This window comes from Stegostoma tigrinum, chromosome 17 (genome assembly GCF_030684315.1).
Source record: "Stegostoma tigrinum isolate sSteTig4 chromosome 17, sSteTig4.hap1, whole genome shotgun sequence".
In the NCBI taxonomy this organism is placed as follows: domain Eukaryota; kingdom Metazoa; phylum Chordata; class Chondrichthyes; order Orectolobiformes; family Stegostomatidae; genus Stegostoma; species Stegostoma tigrinum.
The window spans coordinates 35,484,372-35,508,509 of NC_081370.1; the positions used below are offsets into that span (position 1 = coordinate 35,484,372).

A 24,138-nucleotide genomic window follows, 5' to 3' on the forward strand; every position below is an offset into this window, starting at 1 on the left:
AGGTACACAGCATCTTTTAATCTATCTTCAATAAAGCAAGAGAAAAATATATACTTGATAAATAAACAAAAAAGAGAGCCTGATTAGATGCCTTGCTCCTTGAATTCTTCATCAGTAGATGGAACATTCATTTTCAACTTACCTCTCAGTTACATCTGAATTAAAATAATTTGAATTTAAAATGTGAAAAATTAGAAAATGTAATGCATGTTCAAAACAAGTTAACTTCCACACTGTTTAAGATAGTAGGAACTGCAGATGCTGCAGAATTGGAGATAAGAAGGTGTAGAGCTAGATGAACACAGCAGGCCAAGCAGCATCAGAGGAGCAGGAAGGCTGATGTTTCGGGCCTAGACCCTTCCGGTCTAGGCCCGAAACGTCAGCCTTCCTGCTCCTCTGATGCTGCTTGGCTTGCTACGTTCATCCAGCTCTACACCTTGTCATCTCAACTTCAACACTGTGTGTTCAAAGAAAGTGTTTTCAATGGTCTAAAGCGTTCAGGAATCAGTTTAACAAGGACAATTCAAAGGATAGTCCCTTGTCAAGTTTGATATTATGTCCTTTAAAATAATCTTTTGTTTAAGCAAAATGCAAATGTACTAACACAATTAAACAGACTAATTCTATTTTCTCTTTAAAAAGATGGAAAATGGCTTTTAAAAAAATCTCATGTCCACGAGGCAAACTTAAACAATGCCAAATGTTCTGTGATGTGAACAATACAGTCAATTCCCACTAATAAGGCATTGTGAATAATAAAAATCAATCTGGGGCCTTGACAGAGGAGAGGAAATCAGCACAGAGTAGATAATGAGCAAGTTAACACGGAATCCCTATCAGGACCAGCTAACCAGCCAAGGTGATTAGGATTCACAGAATTTAGAACAATGTGTTTGAGCCTTAAGGATGAAATAGGTGTGTTAGGCTTGGAGAACCAGTGCATGTTGGCAGGAGCTAAGCCAATAGGCATATTGGAAATAGCCAGGGAGGTGGAGTGAGTAGAATTCAGGACCAGTTGAAACTTTATAGTGAATACAGTTGGCAAAACAATTCCATTTGTTTTGTCAATTGCAAATACACCAGGCAATGTATTGACCAGTACGGTGACAATAGCCACGAATTTGAGCAATTATCAATGAAAGGTGATCAACCTGAAATATGAACTGTTTCTTTCTCTCCACTAACACTGCCAAGCTTGATTATTTACAGAATTTTCTGGTTTTATTTCAGATTTGCAGAATCTGCAGTACTTTGCTTTAGTCATGAAATACCCTTCAGGAAAGGGAAAATTATCATCCCACCTTAACCAGAACCTACAGCCAACTCCAGTCCCACATAATATGCACGACAAGCCACTTCATTGCTAGGGCAACTTAGGGTGAAGACAAAATGACTGCATGCTGAAATAATAAATTACTATATTCAGGTAACATGATAAGAGTAGCGGAAATATGGAAAATCTCTGCCCAGTAGACTGTGAAAGTTGTGCAATAATTGGAGACTTCAGGATTGAGATAATCTTATTGTTGTTGTGTAAGGGTATCAAAGGATACAAAGCAGTGGTATGTAAATAGAGTTGAAATCCAGATCTGACATGATGACAGTATAGGTTCGAGAGGCTAAATGGTCTCATGCTCCTGTGTAACAGGCTCAAGGGGATCAATAGCCTCCTCACAGGCTCCAGTGACTGAACAGCCTGCTCTTGCTCCATCGTGACAAGCTTGTGACACTAATGGCCTTCACCCTCTCCTGCTTCAGGAGCTGAATGATCCTTTCCTGAATCTGAGTAACAGGCTTGAGGAGCTGAATAGTCTCCTACTGCTCTTAATGTTACCGAAATCTAAAGTCCCAGCACAATGTTCTAGTTTGCAAGAACCACAGGGGTCCAAAAGGTTGACCAATTTGATTAATCAGGATGAGTACTTAAGCAAGACGTTTCTATGCATTGTTATTCTAATCTTAGTTGGGTTGTTTAAGCACAATGAAAACAGAAAGAATATACCCAACATACCATTTACAATGCATTTTATCATCACAAACCTATAATTATTCATATTGGGGAGAGGAAAAAAACACTCCATTTCTCTAACAAATGAATTATTTGAATATTATTTACAGCAATAAAAGATGCAAATATGGCTTTTAAATTATAACTTATGACAAGCAGTTTAGAGCGTTGATGATCTTCTGCAAATTTTGATAAGCCAAGATGTTATGATTTAACCAGAAACGAGTAACCTAAAAATAGACTGTTTGAAAAAAGTGGCTAATGTTTTATAAACCCGAATTATTTAGACTTTTACCTTGTATCAGGCACAATCAGACTGACTAAACAGAGCTTCAAGTATTCAATTGATCTTAAGTAAAGGAACATTATGCTAAAGGCAAACAATGTCTATAAATCGGATTCATGGCAGGAAAGACAGTCACAGTGTGAAGTTGTGTTCTATTGTACAAAAGAAAAGACAATGGGCAGGAAGGTTCCAGTTGAAGATCTTCTGGCCTCTTTTTTTTTTCCTTTCTCCCAGGTGCATTTATACATTGACTGACGATACCATGAAATATAAAGTGTCTCGGTGCTGCAGTCAACATTGCCCTGTTATAATTGGTCTCGGAGTGTTCTCCACATTCACAGGAGAAACCGTACAATGAACCAAAGAGGGTATTGTCTTTGCAGGTTTCACACATTCAGCTTGCTTCTGGCTTTGCCTCTGTTTCTTTGCTGCTTTCTCCTTCTGCCCCTTTCTTGTATTTCCTGATGTGTTTGTATTTCTCCACATAACCTTTCACAAGGTTAGCAACTTTGACTGGATTAATTTCACCACTCTTGCTGTGGCAGATCTGTAGCATATTTTCAAAAAGACATACTTTGTGTTAAAACGTTCATTCCAATTTGAACCCAAAGAAACCTTGTTTTTTGCTGTTGCACTAGTCTGTCTTTACATCACCCTGGCTTTGTTAACAGCACTCTCAACTGAGACAGAAATTGGAGATTCAGGCCTCACTTCAGGGATTCAACTCAAAATCTAGACTCTTGCAAACAAACAGTTGTATCATAGTACGGAATTGAATACTGCTGAACACATTTTGTCAAAGCTTTTCACCTTGCAGCTATCAAGGCATCCACAAAAATACCAGTGTAAAGAGGAACAACATTTTATACTGTATAAGTGAGTGCTGATCAGTTAGCTAGCAGACTCTGATAGAGGTAGTAGGAACTGCCAATGCTTGAGAGGAGGGAATAGACACTCGGTCCTGTCTGCATAGTAGTAACATACAAAAGCTAATTTCACCTTGTGCTCAGATTTTAATGATGTTATATATCCTTCCAGGGTAATATGAAGTAGACTGGGCATTTTTCAGGATTAAAAGTGGCAGCCTTAGGCCCACACAAAAGATTAGTCTTAACCTTGCAAACAGAGCCTGAGTCCTTTGCTCACCATGGAAGTCTGACGTTGAAATAGGGGGCATCAAAGGTGTTTTGCCTTTCTCAAATTATTTCGTGTTGTGTATCACTCGAGCTCATGAATGGGCATAAGGCTGCCACTTTTCAAGCTGCTAAACAATCCTGAATGCTATAAGCATTAGGGTCTGATTGTCAGTGGGGTTTGCAGTAGGGCTTGTATAATGGACGCTACATACCTTAATTCAGAGTTCTGCTCTTTGTAGACAGGAATAACATAGGCATGCAGCAGTGATTTTAAAGAAATAATTTGAGAAAGGCAAAACACCTTTGATGCCCCCTATTTCAACGTCAGGCTTCCATGGTGAGCAAAGGGCTCAGGCTCTGTTTGCAAGGTTAAGACTAATCTTTTGTGTGGGCCTAAGGCTGCCACTTTTAATCCTGAAAAATGCCCAGTCTACTTCATATTACCCTGGAAGGATATCACATCATAAAAATCAGAGCACAAGGTGAAGCTAGCTTTTGTATGTTACTACTGTGCAGACAGGAACAAGTGTGGTATTCATCCTTAATAGTCCCATGGATAGGGATATGGATAGGGTGAATAGACAAGATCTTTTTCCTAGGGCAGGAGAGTCCAAAACTAGCGGGAATAGGTTTAAAGTAAAAGGGGCAACTTTTTCCACGTAGAGGGTAGGGTGTGTATGGAACGAGTTGCCAGAGGAAGAGATGGAGGCGACTACAATTACAATTTAAGAGGCATCTGAATGGGTACAGGAATAGGAAGGATTTAGAGCGATACGGGTCAAATGCTGCAAATGGGACAGGATCAGTTTAGGTTTCTTGGTTGGTACAGACAAGTTAGACAGAAGGGTCTGCTTCTATGCTGTACAGGTCTATGATTCTGTGAGTGATTTACTAGGCCACCAGGGAGAACATTTCTGAGTTAATCATCATGTTGATGGTAGGACTGGAGTCACACTAGACCAGGTATGAGCATTATATTTCCTTTCTTAAAAGGATCTTAATAAACCAAACAGATTTTTGCACCAATGTGACAGTGTCATGGATACTTTTACTGATCCTAGCTTTTATTTTCAAAATCTCAGGCTGCTCGTGGGAGTTAAACTGTATTGCTCACGATTATTAGCACAGCTATCAGATTAGATTGATATTTAAAAATGAACAAAGTCCACAGTTCATTTTCCGATTAAATTGTTTTCTTAAACTTAACTAGATTCAACACTTAAAAGGCTATTTCCATTTAAACACAGCCTTTCTCAAGCATCCTGCTGCCACATCCTATCAGGACACTTAGTTGCAAAGTTCTTTTTAAAATTCATTCTGCGTTCATACCTTTTGCACTGCTTTCCGTAGAATCTCTTTATACTCTTCTTTGGTGATCTCTTTATTCTGATAATAGGGTTTTAGTGCTAATTTGGCTTCTTCAACAGCCCTCTCTTGCACATGAAGTTTTTTTATATACTGAAATACAAAGGAACAATTTCAATAAGCATTTCCTTTTTAACTGACTGTAACATTTCAGTGTACTCACTATTTACTGTAGCCTTAAGGGTAACAACACTAAAATTCCTCCTAGCTACATAATTAGCTTGAACATACAGAACAGACTATTCAGCCATTGTTTATGTTCGATACAAGTCTCCTTTGCTGTATTTGCTTCAATAAATACACTAAAAATATCCTTCCCTTCCCTTTTCCCCCACGTATTTTATCCACCTTCTCATTATATGAAACTATGCTACTTGAGCCAAGCCATGTGGTACAGATCCATGCTTTCACCACTCTTTGGGTAAACAATACTTTAGGGAGTTTGTAGCCGAGTTAGTAACAAATACATCTCTAGATCACAAAATTTCAGGCTCATGTGCCACTCTAATGTGACAGCACAAAAATCACACAAACACTCCTAAAGAAGCACTGCATTTAGAGGTAGATTTTTCACATGAGATGCTATACCAAGATCGTGACTGCCTTGGGCTGACGTAAAAGATCTCTCAGCATTATTTTGAAGAACAAATTGGAGGGGTTATTCCCTTTGTCTTGTTGAATGTTTATCATTCAATTAAGACCACTAAAACAAATTACCTAGTGATTATCATACTGCTGTGTACAACTTGCATAATAACTAACATTTCCTGCATTATAAAAGTGATAAAATACTTCAAAAGTACTTTATTGTCCATAAACCAGTAAGCAATGACCAGTGGTTATAAAATGTGATATATAAATGTAAGGCTTCCTTTATTTTATCTTGAAAAGTTTTCAAAATATTTGACTTTGCATCCCAATGTACTCAGAAATCTGTGTGCTAGACAGGTGGGAACAGCCATTAATTACTGCTCCAAATAGAATGCCAAAGGACTCAAAACATTAAACTGCTTCTCTCTCCACAGATGATATCAGAACTGCGGAGTTTCTCCAGAACTTTGTTTTTTATTTCGGAACTCCAACATTGGGAGAATTCTGTCTTCAATTAATTATTAGCATTTATTTAACCTCTTTAAAACACCACAGAGTTTATCCGATGAGCGCCGAACTGATATCAGTTATATCATAATTCTAACAAAGCACTCCAGTCTGTGGAGACTGGAGCGGCCTCATATGAAAGATGTCAAGACCTTAGAGATGGTGCAAAACATATTCACTAGAATGGAGTCAGGGTTGACGGATTTCAATTATTTGGGCAAACTGCCCACAGTGGTTATCCTGAGAGTAGGACAGGCTAAAGAAAAATTTATAGAGAGATGGTCAAAACCATGAATAATGAGAAGCTGTCCAAAAGAAGGGTCACACTCTCTGACTAGAGATTTATGGATTTTAGACGATTGGGGAAACAACCCGAAGCGAGCTATGGTAACATTTTGTTACACATTGAATTACTATAATTTGGACTGAACTGCCTAAGTAGTGGAAGCAGTTTCAAAAGAAACATTCAAAAGGGAACTAGATAAATAACCAGACATTTAAAAATTACATAAGTATGGGAAACAAATAGCAAATGGTTAATCATATAATTATTTGGATAGTTGTTTCAAAGGGCCAACAGATGCACAAGAAGCTAAGTGGCTTCCTTTCACGCTGTCTTATTCCACGATGTGAAGGCCTTAATGATGGAATGTAGCATTTACCCAAAAAGCCTACAGAATCAACCATCAGCATCTGAATCATTAACAACTGCAGCAAAATGTCAGTCACACATTAAAAAGGAGGCAGCAACATCACATACAGTCTAAAGAAACTGCAGTGATAGATGCGGACAACAAGGCTACTTTGATGGTCAATCATTAGACAATTTGTTGACAACAGAGCTAAAGAACCTGCTACCAAACAGTCTAGTGACTTTATGCCTATCACTGTAAAAATAAGCAAACATCAGTAGGCAAAACATTGATGCGATAGATCTCCCAGGTTAACTTTGAAAGACACCAAATCTGATAGCTGCAACCCCACAAGTGAAACCGATTTTTTAAACACAGAGTTACAAACAATTCCAGTAACATCAAGTACGATTTGTCAAACTCATAAGATTATATGTATCTGGAAAAACTGAACAGGCTGGAGCTTTTTTTCCTCCAAAACAGAAGCTGAGGGATGACCTGATGAAGATTTTATGAAAGTTTGGAAGTTATGGAAGCTTAATAGAAAAGACACTTCTACTTGTGGGGGGAAACATAGAACATAGAAAAGTACAGCACAGTACAGGCTCTTCAGCCCACGATGTTGTGCCATGGAATAATCCTAATCCAAAAATAAAGTAACCTAACCTACATTCCCCTCAATTCACTGCTGTCCATGTGCATGTCCAGCAGTCGCTTAAATATCACTAATGACTCCGCTTCCACGACTACCACTGGTAAACTATTCCATGTGCTCACAACTTTCTGGGTGAAGAACCTCCCTCTGACGTCTCCTCTATACCTTCCTCCTAACACCTTAAAACTACGATCCCTCGTGGTAGTCAATCCTGCCCTGGGGAAAAGTCTCTGGCTATCGACTCCATCCATGCCTCTCATTACCTTGTACACCTCGATCAGGTCACCTCTCTTCCTCCTTCTCTCCAGAGAGAAAAGTCCGAGTTCAGTCAACCTCTCCTCGTAAGACAAGCCGTCCAGTCCAGGCAGCATCCTGGTAAACCTCCTTTGCACCCTCTCCAAAGTCTCCACATCTTTCCTATAATAGGGCGACCAGATCTGGACACAATATTCCAAGTGTGGTCTCACCAGGGTTTTGTAGAGCTGCAGCATAACCTCGCGGCTCTTAAACTCGATCCCTCTGTTAATGAAAGCCAAAACACCATATGCTTTCTTAACAACCTTATCCACCTGGGTGGCAACTTTGAGGGAGCTATGCACTTGAACACCAAGATCCTGCTGTTCCTCCACACTGCCGAGAATCCTGCCTTTAATCCTATATTCAGCATTTAAGTTTGACCTTCCAAAATACATCATTTTGCATTTGTCCAGGTTGAACCATCTGCCATTTCTCAGCCCACCTCTGCATTCTGTCAATGTCTCGCTGAAGCCTGCAATAGCCCTCGATACTATCAACAAAGAAAGAAAAGAACTAGAGGTCATAAGAATAAGATCTCTCATAAATCTAATGGGGAATTCGAGAGAAATGTCATTCCTGAGACTGATTAGAATATGGAATGAGCGACAACAGAAAATGCCACGAATGCACTTGTGGGGAAATTGACAAACATGAGGGGGAAATGAATAGAAGGATTTGCTTATAGGGTGAGATGAAAAGAAGTGGGAGGAAATTTGTGTGGAGCACTTACCAGCTAACCTAATAGCTCATTTCTATGTTGTTCATTCAAAGTAACTCTAAGCAAGTTAAACTCAAATCTTTGATACACATTTTCTGTTTATGAAATAGATATGAAACAAATATTAAAGGAAAAACAAAAGAGATCAAAGAAAGAATTCCAGAAATAAATGGGGGTATTCAGTTTGGGAGTTAATTACCATGAAAATCACACTGTATTTACTGGGGTAGAGATGCGCTAATATCCTTAGTCAGTATTGGTTAGATGTTATAAAGTTGTCTATATCATCGAGAAAGCTGAACTAAGCAAGCTACAAATCCAGCTAATCACTGAATTTGGCCTTCAACGCAATGACAACAGATCCAGATCAATTTCTCCTAATGCAGCTATGAATGGGAATTTCCTATCCAAGTTATTACCTGTCTGAAGTCACTCATACACCATCTTCAACTACAATCCACAAAAGAAGTGCTGAGAATTACCTTCTAACTCATGGGTTACTAATAACTGACTTTAAAGTATAAATTTGAAATGATTGTCTAAGACTGTACAAAATTTGTAAAGTGTCATTGAACACAAAGAATCTTACCATCCCAGTGGTTGGAGATTTCAGTGAAGATTAAATCTATGTCGCGTGAGTTGGAAGAAACCTGCCTTTTCACTGTATTGACCCACGTCACACAGCAATTGAGAGCAGATGACTGAATCATTGATGGGGGGATATGAAGGGTGAAAACCTAGAAATGCTTATGAGGTCTAATTTTATCCACACTATTCCATCAGAATAATGTTTGGAAACCGGAGATGGAGTTTTGGTCATTAATGTCATAAACTGCAGTTATAATTAGACTACTTGCCCCTGTGATTAGACAGTTTGATTAAAACCTGAATTGCCAAGGGATGAAATGCAGGGTCCAGTTGGGACAATGACCTTATAAACCTTCAAGGGATAATTAGCTATCAGGTGTAAAATGTCTGTGTCTCGGATAAGTCACTGGGCAAGGAGATAACCAAACCAGTGACTCCACCAATTAAGGTCAATAGTGAGATCAAATAATCACCAAAAGGCCTGGAATAAACTGATTGGAGCACTGGAAGGAGGAGAGATATCTTTATTTTTGACAGCAGGGAAACACAGTAGCTGGTCTAAGTAAGGTTTGGAATCAATGCAGAGTTGGTGGGCCAAAGGGCCTGTTTCTATGCTATACTAAATTGTACTTGTACATGCAAATAAGTTTAAAAGGTGCATGGATTCAAATGCACAAGGTTAATTTTCAGGATTTGTGGGGAATATGTCAAAATTGTTTGAGAATGGTAACTGAAATATTGCCGTTAATTTCATTTTAAAATAATAGTTTTTGGTACTTTTTCTTGCGCTAAGAGAAGTTGGGATCAAACGATGTTTCATGAGATTAGGTACTGGTTTTATTGAGCTTAACTAGTCCATGAGAATTCCCTTACAGAAAGGTTCTTTGAAAGACTGAAGAATCTTCCAGCACAGGCGGCCATTCTCTGCCTCTGGCAACACTTTGAAACAGCCATTCAACCAGTCCCATGTTGTACTCTCGCCCCACAACCTTTTTTCTAATCCTTCAAATATTTATCCAATTCATTGTTGATTATTAATTAATACCCTCCCATTATCCTTTCAGACATCTTCCAGATCATAACAAATCCAAGTAAAAACCATTTTCTCATACTCTCACTTTTTAACCAATTACCTCAATGTATGTCTTCTGATTAAGATTCCCCTACACTAAAAAGTTGTCTACCTAATTTATGATTTTTTTTAATACCTCTCCCAAATCTCCTCTTAACCTTCTCTGCTTGGGTTTGATCAATCCCACCTTATCCAGTCTCTCCAAACAAATGAAGGCCTCATCCCTGAAACAACTCTAATAAATTTCATCTGCACCCCCTCCAAAGCCTCAGAATTCCTCCTAAAATGCAATGTCAGAATTGAATATAATCCTTTCGCTGGAACCTAACCATTGTTTTCTAACAGTTCAACAAAATATTTTTGCTTCTACACTCTATTCCTTTATTAATAAAACCAAGGATGCCAAACACTTTAAAATAATCTCCTCAACTTGTTCTGCCACCTTCAAAGAGCTGTATATACAACTCTCAAGGTGTTTCTGTTTCTGCACTCCCCTAATATCCAATGCTACTTATGTGAATAAGCATTCTAAGAGGATGGAAAAGAAACTCCAGTTTTGAGAACTACTGTTGAATTATTTCTTACAAAAAATGCAATTTTAACGTATGACAGCAATGTTGCACTGGAACATATGGATATCATCAGCATAAAAAAGGACCACTTCCAAGATAAAGCTGTCATACAACAAGGTTCTACAAATTACAAATGAACAAGAGGTTTCAGGCTCCATCCAGGAGATTCAGATGGATGTACACACAATTACTTTTAACATTCTCTTACAATCTCATTTTGAGCTTTGTCTTCGGAAGATTTATTATCGGTGTCCAAGTTTCCTTCGGTTTGCACTACTTGTGTTTCAGCGGCGAAATTCAAAACAACAGGAGTCGGAACTGGAGCAGCAGGAGGAGGAATAGGAGCAGGGATAGGCGCAGCAGTTTGGTAAGTGGGCTGTGGGAGTAATGGAGGCACAGCAGTGGACCCAATCAGCGGGATATTCCCTGGCACAATATATGGAACTGTAGGCTGGCTGACTGGCGCATAGGGAGGTGGATGCAACGGTGGGAAAGGTGGCATGAAAGGTGGTGGCATGTTGACTTGGTTAAATGCCTGCAAGGGTAAAAGAAAAAGACTTAGAAATTCACAACAGTAAAACATTTGCACCAATCAGCGTTTAATTCAAACACACATGCCATAAAGCAATTAATGCCCAAAAACTGTGAGCCATGAATCAATATACAGCACATTTGTCAGACATAAGGTTTTGCAATCAACTCCAAAGCTAGATATTTAAACACAATCAAGGCTGTAACTCCCAGAGAACTGAGCAGTGTCTGCACCGTCAGAGGGGCTACGCTGAGGTTGCACAACACTCTCGGAAGATGAATACTTAGGGAGCGTCACACTGACAGAGAAGTAGTGGAGAGAGCACTTTGCCATCTGAGAGATGGTGCCACATGCTCAAAGAGAAAGTTTGAGGAAATGCTGTGGTTCCAGAGGGAAAATACCGAAGGAGCACTCCAGCACTGCACTTTAGTATCAGTTCAGATTAGCTGCTAAAGTTCTGAAGTGGGGTTTGAGCCTTTCATGGTCCGACTCAGACAAGAATACTGTTAAGTAAGGCAAATTAATGCTAGTTATTTTATGCTGGTGTATTACAACAAGTAAAGCAATAAAATCATAAATTAATCGGAACTCTTAAGTTGCTCCAGCATTCAATAAAATCATAGCTGTCCCGATACCTGATTCCAGCCTTAATTCCACTTTCATGCCTGCCCCTAAAAGCCTCAACTTGCACATCAATCAAAAATCTGGCTAACTTAGCCTTGAATATATTCAATGACCCCACCTCCAGCTCACTGCAGAAGAGAATTCCAAAGAGTAGCAAAGCTCTGACAGAAAAAAAATCCTCACCTCCGAGTTAAATGGGAGACCTCTCATTTTTAAGCCCTGGAATAGTAATTCTAAGCCACTTAGATGGTGTACTTTTTGCACCAGATTTAACTAGGTTTAGCAGATTGAAGTTCCATGCAAATTTTTGTGTTTAATCTCAGATGGCTAATAAAAAATGTAAATGAATTCTATTATGCAGTGAATTTTGCGTATTCCACAGTGAAGAACGCCAAGACTGGTGGCTGTGATGCAAGAGACTATTATTCAAATTGAGTATCTGAGCATCAGAATCAAGCACACACCAACCACTGATGATTATCCAACCACTTTCTAAATGTGTCAAACCTAAAATCAACACAACGCAATGTTGGTGAATACAATCCAATGCATGCTGTGAGTATCGCTGTTAATGGGATGTGAGCGTCACTGGCAAAGCTAGCATTAATCGTCAAATCCTAATTATTTGTGAATGATACAAGAATTGGTCACATGGAGGATAGCTGGAAACTGAAGGAGGATATCTCCATGCTGGTCAGGCAAAGCTCTGGCAAATGAAATTTCGTCTGGAAAAATGTAAGATAATGAATGGGGAGGGCTAAAAAGGAAAGGGGTGATATTATGAATAGTAGGATCTTGGACGTACTGAAAACCAGACAGGACTTGAATGTGTATATCCACAGATACTTGAAGGCAGCAGGGCAGGCAGATAAGGTGGTTAAAGGAGGCATACAAGATACTTACCTTTATTGGTCAAGGTACAAAATACAATAGCAGGGAGAATATATTTGAATTGTATAATATGCTGGTTAGGACATAACTGTATGAATGCACTGTATGCAGTTTTGATCAGCACACCACCTTATGAGATGTATAAGATTATGAGGGACATGAACAGGGTGGATAGGAAACAGCTATTCCACTTAGTTGAAGGGTCTATAATTGAGGGGGTATAATTTTAAGATGCAGGGCAGAAGGTTTAGAGTGGATTTGAGGAAAAGTATTAAAGGAAAACTTTAAGGGCAGGACCCGCATCTGTGCTTCACTAAAGTAGGTATGGAAATCTTTAAACCTAAGGGAAAAGCAAATATTGAGTAGCAGATCAGGTAGTTACTCAGTTTTGTTTTGTTGCGGCAGATTCAATAGCCCAAAGGGTCTCTCATGTACTGTATGACTCCATATGAAGAACAACAGAGAATGACTTAATCAGTACCCATGAGAAATGAGAGTAGGAGAAGCTAGCTAGAAATGTGAAAATGGGCAACAAGATTTTCAACAGGCATTTAACAAGGAAATGACCAAATCAAGTCAGTATTACCTTATAGTGAGAATGGGGAGTTAACAGCAAGTAATGAAAGCAATGGCGGACAGAATTTAGGAAAAATGCTTGTCTTCACATTACAGGATACAAAAATAGATTCTGATAACAGTTGTTAAGTCAGGAGGTAGAGAGAGGAATTTAGAAATTACATTCATTAGGAAAACAGTGTTAAGCAAACTGACAGAGTTGTAGGCTTACAAGTATCCAGATCCAGATGGACTCCATCCTTAGATGTTAAAGGAGGCAGCTAATGAGGTAGTAGATAGATGTTAATTTTCCAAAATTGCCTAGATTTTGAAAAGATCCATTGGACTGGAAAGTAGCAAATGTAACTCCTGCATTGAAGAAGGTGGGAGGGTGCGGGGGAAGGTAGAAAGTAAGAAACTATAGGCTAGTTGGCTTGAAGTCTGTTGTGGATAGCATCTTAGAACCATTTAATAAAGAGGTTAAGGCAGAAACTTAAGCTAATCAGGAAGTCTGAGGAAGAGCAGAAGCCAACTACCAAAGCAATAAGGAGGGGGGTGGAAACAGAAGATGAAATATGAGGGTGAGCTAGCTGACAATATAAAAGAAAATTGCAATTTTTATTTAGATATTTTAAAAACTAAGAGAGAGACAAGAGTGGATACCTGGATAATTGGAAATTGAGCTGGAGTAGTAGTAATGGGGAACAAAGAAATGGCACAGAAAGTGAATAGGTGTTTTGCATTAGACTTTTGCCAGAACTACAACACAGTCAGAGGATAAAGGTGAATGCAGTGGCCATCACTATGGAGAAGATGTTGGGAAAGCTAAAAAGCTAAAGGTGAATAAATCACCTCGAATGGACTGGGCTGAACTGAACCCCAGGGTTCTGAAGGAAATAGCTGAGCAAATTATGAAGAAATTGGCGATTACAGGAGTCAGGGAAGGTCACATGGATTGGAAAAGCTAATGTAACACCCTTGCTTAAGAAGGGAGGGAGGCAGAAGACCAGAAACGTGAGGCTTGTTAGTCTGACCTTGGTTGTTGGTAAGATTTTAAGTCCTTTATTAAGGATGAGACTGTGGAGTACTTGGAAGTGCATGGCAAAATAGGGCTCAGTCAGCACAGCTTCGTCAAGGGTAGGTCATACCTGACAAATCTGTTAGAATTCTTTAAAGAAGTAACAAACAAGTTAGACAAAGGAGAGCCAGTTGATGTATCTATCTGGATTTCCAGAAAGCCTTTGACAAGACGCCAAACAAAATAAGAGTCCATAATGTTAACGGCAAGGCGGTGGTATGGATATAGGATTGGCTAACTGGCAGAAGGCAGAAAGTGAGGATAAACGGGTTTTATTCAGGCTGGCAGCAAGTGACAAGTAGAGAGTTTTCAGAGTTCAGCATTGGGACCACAACTATTCATCTTACAGGAAGGAATTCAGAGCAATGTTGCTAAGCTGGCAGATGACACAAAAGATACCTGAGGGATGCAGAGCGTTGAGGAGGCTGGGAGGCTGCAGAAGGACTTGAATTAGCTAGAAGAGTGGGCAAAGAAGTGACAGACAGAATACAGTGTGAGAAAGTGAGACGTTATACAATTTGGTAAGAATAGAGGCCTAGGCTATTTTCTATTTAGGGAAAGGTTTTGGAATTCTACAGCACAAAGGGACTCAGGAGTCTTACTTCAGAATCTAAGGTTAACATGCAGGTTCAGTTGGCAGTTAGGAAAAAAAACTGCAATCTTGTCAGGCAGATTTTGAGTATATGGTGGGAAAACGTGAACTTCTTTATTTTGGCAGGAAAGATAAGCAGAGTATTATTTGAATGGAGAATTCTGAAGTGGAGTGGGAATCTAGATATTCTAGTGCATGAGTTCACAAGAGGTTAACTAGCAAATAATGAAGGTTAATGGGGATGCTATTCTTTATTACAAGAGGAGCTGAATATAACTACATTTATGCAGGACATTAGTGAGACCATATATTGAATACTGTGTACAGTTTTAGTCTCCTTATTTGAAGTAAAAAATACACACATTGTAGCAGTTAAAAGGTATACTGGACTGATACCTGGAATGAGTGGGAAGTCTTACAAGGAAAGATTAAAAGGCAGGGTTTGTTCCCACTGGGATTTAAGGAGTGACTTGACTGAAGTGCACAAGATCCTGAATGATCTGACAAGATGGACGTGGAAAGGAGATTTCCTCTTGTGGATAAACCAAGAACTAGAAACAGTTTTAAAATTAGCAGTTATCCTTTAAAGGACAGAGATGAGAGGATTTTTTTTTCCTCTCTCAGAGGGTTGAGAGATTTTGGAACACCTTATCTGTGAAGACAATGGAAGTGGAGAAATTGAATATTTTTCAGCACAGGAAGATAGGTTTTTGTTAGATGATGGAATGAAATGTTATTTTGGTTTCTGAAATACCAACAAATCAGCCATGATCTTACTGAATGGTAGATTACATTTGTGGGGTTGAATGGCCTTCATCTGCTCCTATTTGGTATGAAGGTTTACTGTCATTTCAGGCAGTACATTACAGACCAGATCAACTAACTATGTAAAAAAATTTTCATTGGCCGATGGGTGGTTTGCCAATTATCTTAAATTGGAGTCCTTTGGTTGCTACCATTTTTTCAGGGGGCACTCATGCATATCTTCCATGTATAGACTTTCAGTGACAATCCTCAGCAATAACCTAATTATTCATTAGAACAGATTTGAAAAATCATCTAATTGGTATATTTTAAAGCAGACTGACAATAAAATCTCAAAAACAACACTCCTTCATTGCAATTGTTACAGAATCAATAATTCTTTTCTAGCCATGGTTTGGAACCAAGAAGCTTGGATGGAGTTATGGCACAGATCAGCTATGATCTTACTGACTGGCAAAATAAGTTTGAAGGGCTGAATAGCTTCACTGACTCTTACACACATTTTTTCAACCTTACAGAAGGAATTTCTCACAGAACGGGGCAATTTGTCCAAACAGGAGTTTGAAAATCTGTTTTTGGCATGAACCCATAACCATAATCACTGCAGAAGCAGAACTATGCCAGGATCCTACACGCAAAACTGAGGGCTAGCACCAACCTGAGGTGGAAACAGACCGGGGAAAATTGGTGGAGGAATCATAAAATTTGCTGCTGGAGGCTGGAACATCGGCACCTGATTTGGTGGTGGACTTGTTTCTGGAGCTTTCCACATGCTTTCTTTATTAAACCTGTGCACCCTGTAGGAGAACGGTGTCCCTGTATACAAATTCAGAAGACATTTTAAATCCAAAGCTTTTAATCTTGCTATATCTCAAATGAATATCATCTTCACAATGCTTAATGTATTAATATAATACAGGTTCAAATAGCCACAGTGCAATCTTAACCTTTTACACTTGCTCAAGAATTCTAAAGCTAGCATACTTTAAGATCTTCAGCACGGGCTCATGGTGAGTAATAAACTCTTAACACATTTAGGCCCTGGATGTTTCCAATGTCGACAATGGCTGGATACACAGAAAAATAAAATTTAACGTCTGTCCAGGAGATGTGGCAGATGCTTTCAAACCATTTAGTGCTTACAAAAGTACGGTCCTTCTCTTAACCTTGCCAACTAACACAAGTGACTTCTGAAGAAGGGTCTAGGCCCAAAATGTCAGCTTTCCTGCTCCTCTGATGTTGCGTGGCCTGCTGTGTTCATCCAGCTCTACGCCTTGTTATGTCTAATCTGTCTGCTCCTCTTCACATTCTACAAACTTCCATAAAATTAGTGTCTAATTTATAGAACCCTGGAATTGTGGAAGCACCATCGAAACCTGATACACTTCTATTTGTAACAGAGTGTTCCACCACTGAAGATTCAGTGATATCTGTAGAAAATCCAGAAGAATCAGCACACATGAGTACAGTTGAGGAACAACAAAACTCCAGATCGCTTGTTAATGAAGCAGTAGCTTTGTTTAAAACGAACACTTTGACAGTGCAACAGGTACCTGCTCCCATAAGAATGGACCAAATCATGGAGACTGTGTCGGCTAGCTCTGGTTCAAACTGTTTAAATAAGCAAGAGGATGCACAGAGATGTGACTGAATGACTCCTTGGATAGGAAGCCTGAATCAATGAAACCCTGAATCAATGAAACCAGACTGCAATATACACAGACAGCAGTATATACCATGTACTAAATGCACTGTGGATTGTTGATCAGTATCTAATTAATTGGAGTTATGAATTAGTTGCGTATGTTTAGTGAGACAGGAAAGTCTCTTCCAGGTCCATTCACAAATTCTAAATACAAGGAAATTCCACTGTTGGAGTCAACAGTGTCTGTGAAAGAGAAGACCGCAAATGAAACACATTCCCAAAGCAGGCCTGGCAATATCTGTGATGAAAGAAGGGGTTTCTGTGACTTTTCATCAAAATCAATGGACGATGCCCATATACCCAAATACACTTTATATGATGAACTGGCCACTGGATCCATGCCTCCATTATAGAAATAGCTGTATATGAGATATGAAGATAGTGGAAATCAATAAACTAAGGGGCATCCATCGACAGCCAAGACATACAGCAAAAACCTGAAATCAGTAACTCAATACAAAACTATTGAATACCCACATGGCATTAGCCTAGGACAGGCAGAGGAACCAGATGGTGTACATCAGAAAGCAACAGCGAATTGAATAAAATATTCAATTGAGCAGAATAGCGGGTATTGAACCTTTATTGTTAATAAGGGTAAAATACCTCGCATGGTCAAAAAAAAAGTGAACCACTCAAGCTGGTGAATGGAGATGAAAGAGATTCTACTGTCTCAGTTCTGAGGTTCGGTCACCAGACCTGAAATGTTAACTGTTTTTTCCTTCACAGATGCTGCCAGACCTGCTAAACTTTTCCAGCAACTTTGTTTTTGTTCCAATTAATTAGATACTGATCAACAATCCAAGGCGCATCTTGTACATGGTATATACTGCTGTCACTGTGCATTGTGGTGTCGGAACTGAATACTTAAAGTGGTGGATTGTGTGTCAATCCAGTAAGCCACTTCATCTTGCATGGTGCCAAGCCTCTTCACAGTGTTGCTGGTGCTGCACTCATCCAGACAAGTGGAGAGTTTTTAAATCACATTCCTGAAATGTGGCTTATAGATAGACAGGCTTTGGGGAGTCAGAGGTGAGTTCTAAGGTTTTGGAGTAGATTTGTAGCGCAGGTTGAGAGCGTTGAGGTTGGTTGGCTTGCTGAGCTGGTTTGTTGTTCCGCAGACATTTCGTTACCATGCTGGGTAACATCCTCAGTGCAGCCTCCAATGACGTGTTTTCCTGCCTGGTTTTTAAACTCTGGAGTCTGTTGAGCTGGATTGCCTCACTTCTGGTTATCCTTCGTAGTGGCGTGTATATGAGATCGAGTTCTATGTGTTTATTGATGGCTTTCTTCGTCAAGTGCCAGGCTTCTCGGAATTCCCGTGCCTGTCTCTGCTCAGCTTGTCCCAGTCGAACTGGTGGTTCTCCTTATCCATGTGTCATCAGTTGTGTCTTTTTGTAGCCAGTTAGTTCCGATGTTTTCCTGATGGATGGTAGTGTGATGAGTGTCACAGGGCATGTAGTACCTTCCTGATGATGTTTGTGTAGGCATCTTCTAACCCAGTTTTTTTGATATCCATATTTCCTTGAAAACCTCAAAGAGGTGTTCCTCTTCCTCTTGGCATAGTTCTGTGTTGCTGCAGTGTGGTGTTGCCTGTTTAAACAGTGTTCGCACGCAACTTTGTTTGTGTATGTTGGGATGGTTACTGTCGAAGTTCAGTACCTGGTCCATGTGTGTGGCTTTTCAGTGCACTTTCGTTTGGAGTTCCCCATTTGTCTTGCGCTCTACCATGGCATCCAGGAATGGGAACTGTTTGTTGTTCTTCTCCTCTCTGGTGAACTTTATTCCGGTGAGAGTGTTGTTTATAAGTTTGAGCGTCTCCTCTAGTTTCGCCCGTTTAATGATGACAAAGGTGTTGTCCACGTAGCATATCCATAGTTGCAGCTGGATTAGCAGAAGGGCCGTCCTTTCTAGTCTTTGCTTCACTGCCTCTGCTATGAGTCCGGACAGGTGATCCCATGGGTGTCCCGTTGATTTGTTTGTATATTTGGCCGTTGAAGAGTGAAGTGGGTGGTGAGGCATAGGTCCAGTAGTTGTAGCATGCTGTCTGTGGAGAGGTTTTCACTGAGGTCTTGCTCTTGTTCCAGCAGTGTTGTCATTGCTTCCCTTGCTAGTGGTATGTCTATTGATGTAAATAGGGCAGTGATATCAACAATATCATGATTTCCTCGTCGTCTATCCTTATGTCTTTGACGGAGTTGAGGAATTCTTGGGCTGAGTGGATTGAGTGGGGTAAGTGAGGGGCATTATTTGCTGCAGAATTCCCAGCTTCTGACCCGCACTTCTAGCTTTAACATTCACGTGATGGTCCAGTTAAGATTTCAGCATTGGCAACGCCATTGAATGTCATGAGGAGATGCTCATTGCCGAACAGATGCATAGTGTAAATGTCACTTGCCACTTATCAACCCAAGCCTGAATATTATCCAAGTTTTGGTGCACAAGAGCACATACGACTTCAGGTTCTGAGGAGTCATGAATGGTAATAAATAGTCAATCATCTACACTTCTGACGTTATGGTGCGGGGTAAGTTACTACTGAAGCAGCTGAAGGAAAATGGACCTAGGGCACTTCCCGGAGAAACTCCTGCAAAATGCACTAGGCTGTGATGATTTAACTCCAACAAGAACAACCATCTTCCACTTTGCCAGGTATGATTCTCCTTCATGCCACTTTCAATCAAATACTGTCTTGATGTCAAGGGAATTCACACTCTCACCTCTTAAACCTTAGTCTTTGTCCATGTACTCGTTGGCTCATTGAAAGTATTATCCAATTCATTCTAATCCCAGGTTGTTTCCTCATAGCCCTGTAAGCATTTCTTCTTTAAGCATTCAACCAACTTTCTTCAGACCACACATTCAAGATTACTGGAGTTTTATTTACTCTCCCTTCCCATCCCACAAATACCTTAAATCGGTATTCTCAACACAGCCTGTAGCTGTGCAGTGAGCAGCACGCTGCAACTTCAGGACAATCTGCACTTGTAAACTGCAGACATCCAAAAGATGCGACCATGTTCAGAGAAGTAATGACGCTGAACACCTGGCATTCCAAGACATTGTCAAATTCTCGGGCACTGTTTCTAAATTGAACGATAATAACATCATCGCGGCAAACTAATTTCAGCAACAAATTGGCAAAAATCGTTGAAAATGTTTTATCTAACTTAACAATGCAGTATTAGTGAAAAATACCTCACAGTAAGCACTGAAATCCTTCTAAATAATGCATTTTCAATTATCAGAGTTGAGTTAACAATAAACGTTATAATGTTTGATTAGATCTTGCCCCACAGTGCAAAATGTCAAGAAAGGAGACCATCTGTAATTTGTCTGCAATCAGAATTCAAAGGAAATAGTACAATTGAAAATAATTACACTTACTTGCAGGCCTCCCAGAGGATGCCTCATCCTTCTCCTCTGTCTCCAGGTTCCAAGTAACTCTCTTGACAAGGGGTTTAGTTTTCACTCCAGTGCTTTGGGAACTAGTTTCACTTGCGGTCTTCACTTTTGCAGACTCTGTTGATTCCAACATTGGAATTTCCTTGTAGTCCTTATTGCTCTCTGTTTTCATTGATTCTGGCTTTGTCTCCAAGGAGTCATTTTCAATCACATCACTCTGTGCTTCCTCTTGCTTATTTAAACTGTTTGAACCAGAGCTAGCCGACACAGTGTCTTGATTTGGTTCATTCCTCTGGGAGCAGGTACTTGTTGCACTGTCAAAGTGTTTGTTTTTAAACAAAGTTACTGCTTCATTAACAAGTGTGCTGGAGTTATGCTGTTCCTCAACTGTACTCATATCTGCTGATTCTTCTGGGTTTTCTACAGTTACCACTGAATCTGCAGTGGTGGAATTCTCTGTTACAGATAGAAATGTATCAGGTTTAGCCGGTGAATGATCATGAGATGGTTCAGCTTCAGGTCTCAAGGCTGTTTCTTCATTTACTGATAAGAGTGGAATCTCCTCCTGTTTGCCAAAGCATATTAAGGGAATAGAAACCTCATCTGGAGCAGCAGACACTTGGTAACAAGGACTTTTAACTTGTAGAAACTCAGATACAATATTGGAACTTTTCATTACTGTATCAGCCTGGCTTGTGCAAGAGTTAATGCTTTCCCAAATGTGGTCAACTCCAACAGAAACATCAGTAATAGTTTCTCCTAAGCTCTCACTTTTACAGCTGGAGTCCTTGTTTTGATCAAGTAGTTCTTTGTGTTCTTCTTCTTCCTGTGTACTGTCAATGTATGGTGCTGGTTCCTCGTTAATGGCAACTGAACAGGATGAGTTCTGAATAGCTGGTATAAAGTTACTTTCCTGAAAATTCTGAGACTCACAAGAAATAGGCAACTTATTTACTGAAGCTTCCTTCTCCAAAGGCTCATTATCTCTGCAAGTTGAAATTTTCTTTTGCACTTGATCCTTCTCATCAAATTTTACTTTATCTTGAAAGAAAGTTTGTTTTCTATCTACTTCTGGGTATTGGCATTTTGATTGTGAACACCTATCTCTCGATCTTGATCTACTCTGACCTTTAGACGTGGAGCGGGTTCTTGATCGAGGTCTTGGCTTTCTCCTTTCCCTAGATCTGGATCGAGTCTTTGATCTTTTCTTTTCCCTGGACCTAGCTGGTTTTCTCTTCTCTCTGGAACTTGATCTTGTCCGTGATCTTCTCTTGTCTCGAGAGCTGGACCTAGACCATGACCTCCTTTCTCTAGAACTTGATCTGGACCAGGACCTTACCTTCTCCCTAGATCTAGGCCATACTTTTTTCTTATCTCTGGACCTTGACCATGATCTTGAGCGCTTTCTCTCCCTGGACCAAGAGGTTGACCGTCTGCTTCGTCTGTCATACTGTTCCCGTCGGTACAGCTTCCTCTTGCCTTTCTCACTGCTCCAAGAGTGCCTGGAGAAGCCTTTGTGATCCCTTGATCCTGATATTCTCCTTCTTCGCTTGTGACTGTCTGTAGATGAGCCAGAGGAGGAACTACCTGACCTCCTCTCTCGAGATCTTGATCTGGAACGTCTTCCTCTTTTTTCTTTGCTCCTATCTTGTTTGGGCTTTCGCCTTTTAAACTTCTCGGAGCTGCTGGAGCGAGACCTTGACCGAGATTTTGATCTCCGTCGCTCCCTTGAGCGGGACCTTAACTTCTTCCGTTCCTTTGACCTTGACCTTGACCTGTAGCCTTTGTGTTCTTCAGAGACTGAGCTCTTACATTTGTGTTGGCTGTGGGAACGCGATCTTGATCGTGATCTTGAGTGAGCCTTTGATTTGGGGTGGGCTTTTTTATTCACTGTTTTTCTTAGCTCATTTTCTGATGAAGTATCTGCATCAGTTCGCACACAAGTGGGAACAATTTTGGTGACAACTTGTAAAGTACCCTCTTCAGAGCCTACACAAGAATTAACGCCATCACTGTCTGTATTTATTGTCTGCTGTTCAGACTGTTTGTCATTAGATGTTGAAAAGTTGCAATATACTTGTCCAGTGCGTTCACTGCCCCACTTTCTCATGTCAGATTCTACATACAATTTTATATCTTTGTCCTCAATATTAGCCTGAGACTCACTAATACCTTCTGCTCCAGAGGTCAAAGAAGGCGCAGTAAAAGATTTACAGCCATCGGGATTGTCAGTTGGTTTCTCTAATGTTAGAGCTTCAGTTTTGATTTTATAAGGCTCCGTTTGTTGTGTGCAAGATAGCTGTGTAGTATCAACATTAAAATAAAGACTTAATGTATTAGTCGTGTGTTCATTTCCTTCAGAAATATCATTACCAGGGCTGGGCACTGGGGATTCGCCTCCAGATCTTGACTCATTCCTATCAGGAGTGGAATTTGATGAAGATGGATCAGAGCCAGTGGGTTCAAATGGATCATATATCTCATCTATTTCTTTTTTTATGTTGCGTTTCAATCGTGAAGTATTTTTGCTGCTTTTGCTACAATGCTGAACTTCATCATCTGTGGGTTCAAATGGGTCATAGGCATCCAACTTTGGCAGACTAGTCAAGTGACCAGTACTACTTGTCACTTTTGTACAACCCTGACCAGATGAGCTGGAAACCAAGTCCTGAGCTTGGTGTTTTTCTTGAAAAGTACTGGAGCAGCCAGTCGAACCTGTGATGGTAGAAGATTGATGCCTTTGCTGGACAGGTCTTTCAATATCCTTTTCACTATTTCCCAATTCCATTGGTTTTGTAGCCTGGCTATTCCGGTCATTACCTGCAAGTCTGTTGATACAGGCACGAGGTATTCCATTGCTTTGCTTGTTACCAGTTTGAAAGCTTAAAGTACCAGTTTGGTTCTTGATCTTTGGTATCCTAGGAAATTCTGATATATCAAGCCTCCTAACAGGTGGTTTCGGTGGAACTCTGTTCAGAGAGCCCATATTGTTTTTGAAGAGCAAGTTGGAGGCGCTATTCAACCATTTAAAAGGTGTGAAGCCACTGGTACTCTTTTGACTGTCCCCAACACTTTTATTAAATGCTCCTGTCCTCTGTGTATTGAGCAAAGTAACAGATTCACCAGGCAGAGGACCAACTGATATTTCAGGCATTGGAGTAAATGTTCCCGAAAAGGCAGGTCTTAGATTGTTGGATGCCATTTGTTGCCTTGGCTTGGAAGCTAAACCAGATGCAGATGGCAACGTACCCAAGACAGGTTTTGCAGTATTAGTTACAAGACCAGCAGTTTCCTGATTATCTTTCAAGGTGCTTACAGAGATCCCTGAGATGCAAGCACTTGTTGATGAACATCTATTCGATGCCTCACCAGTTTTGTTGTTACTTGATTTTACAGGTTGCCCTAATGTAAGAGCAGAAAGGAAATTTTACAATTAATACTTTACACAACACACATTTATAAACTAACTTCTGGGCTATATTACTTTAAGAAGAAAATGGCAAGACATTGGGTGGGGCATAGCAGTTCAACAGGATAACACAACAGGTTTAAGGAACTTCAGTT

The 24,138-nt window shown here is 40.0% G+C and overlaps 1 protein-coding gene across 4 annotated transcripts in view; it reads right to left on the reverse strand.

Annotated features, from left to right (window-relative positions):
* Positions 1-419: 419 nt before the first annotated feature.
* phrf1 (PHD and ring finger domains 1) overlaps positions 420-24,138 on the reverse strand; it is an 87,958-nt gene continuing 64,239 nt past the window's right edge. For all 4 annotated transcript variants that reach the window (XM_059652072.1, XM_048545490.2, XM_048545489.2 and 1 more), the window contains 5 exons: positions 20,557-23,976; positions 16,123-16,280; positions 10,636-10,962; positions 4,760-4,888; positions 420-2,841 (listed from right to left, as the gene is read on the reverse strand). In XM_059652072.1, the coding sequence (XP_059508055.1) occupies positions 2,689-2,841; positions 4,760-4,888; positions 10,636-10,962; positions 16,123-16,280; positions 20,557-23,976 (4,187 nt within the window). In that variant the 3' untranslated portion in view covers positions 420-2,688. The remainder of the gene's footprint in view (positions 2,842-4,759; positions 4,889-10,635; positions 10,963-16,122; positions 16,281-20,556; positions 23,977-24,138) is intronic.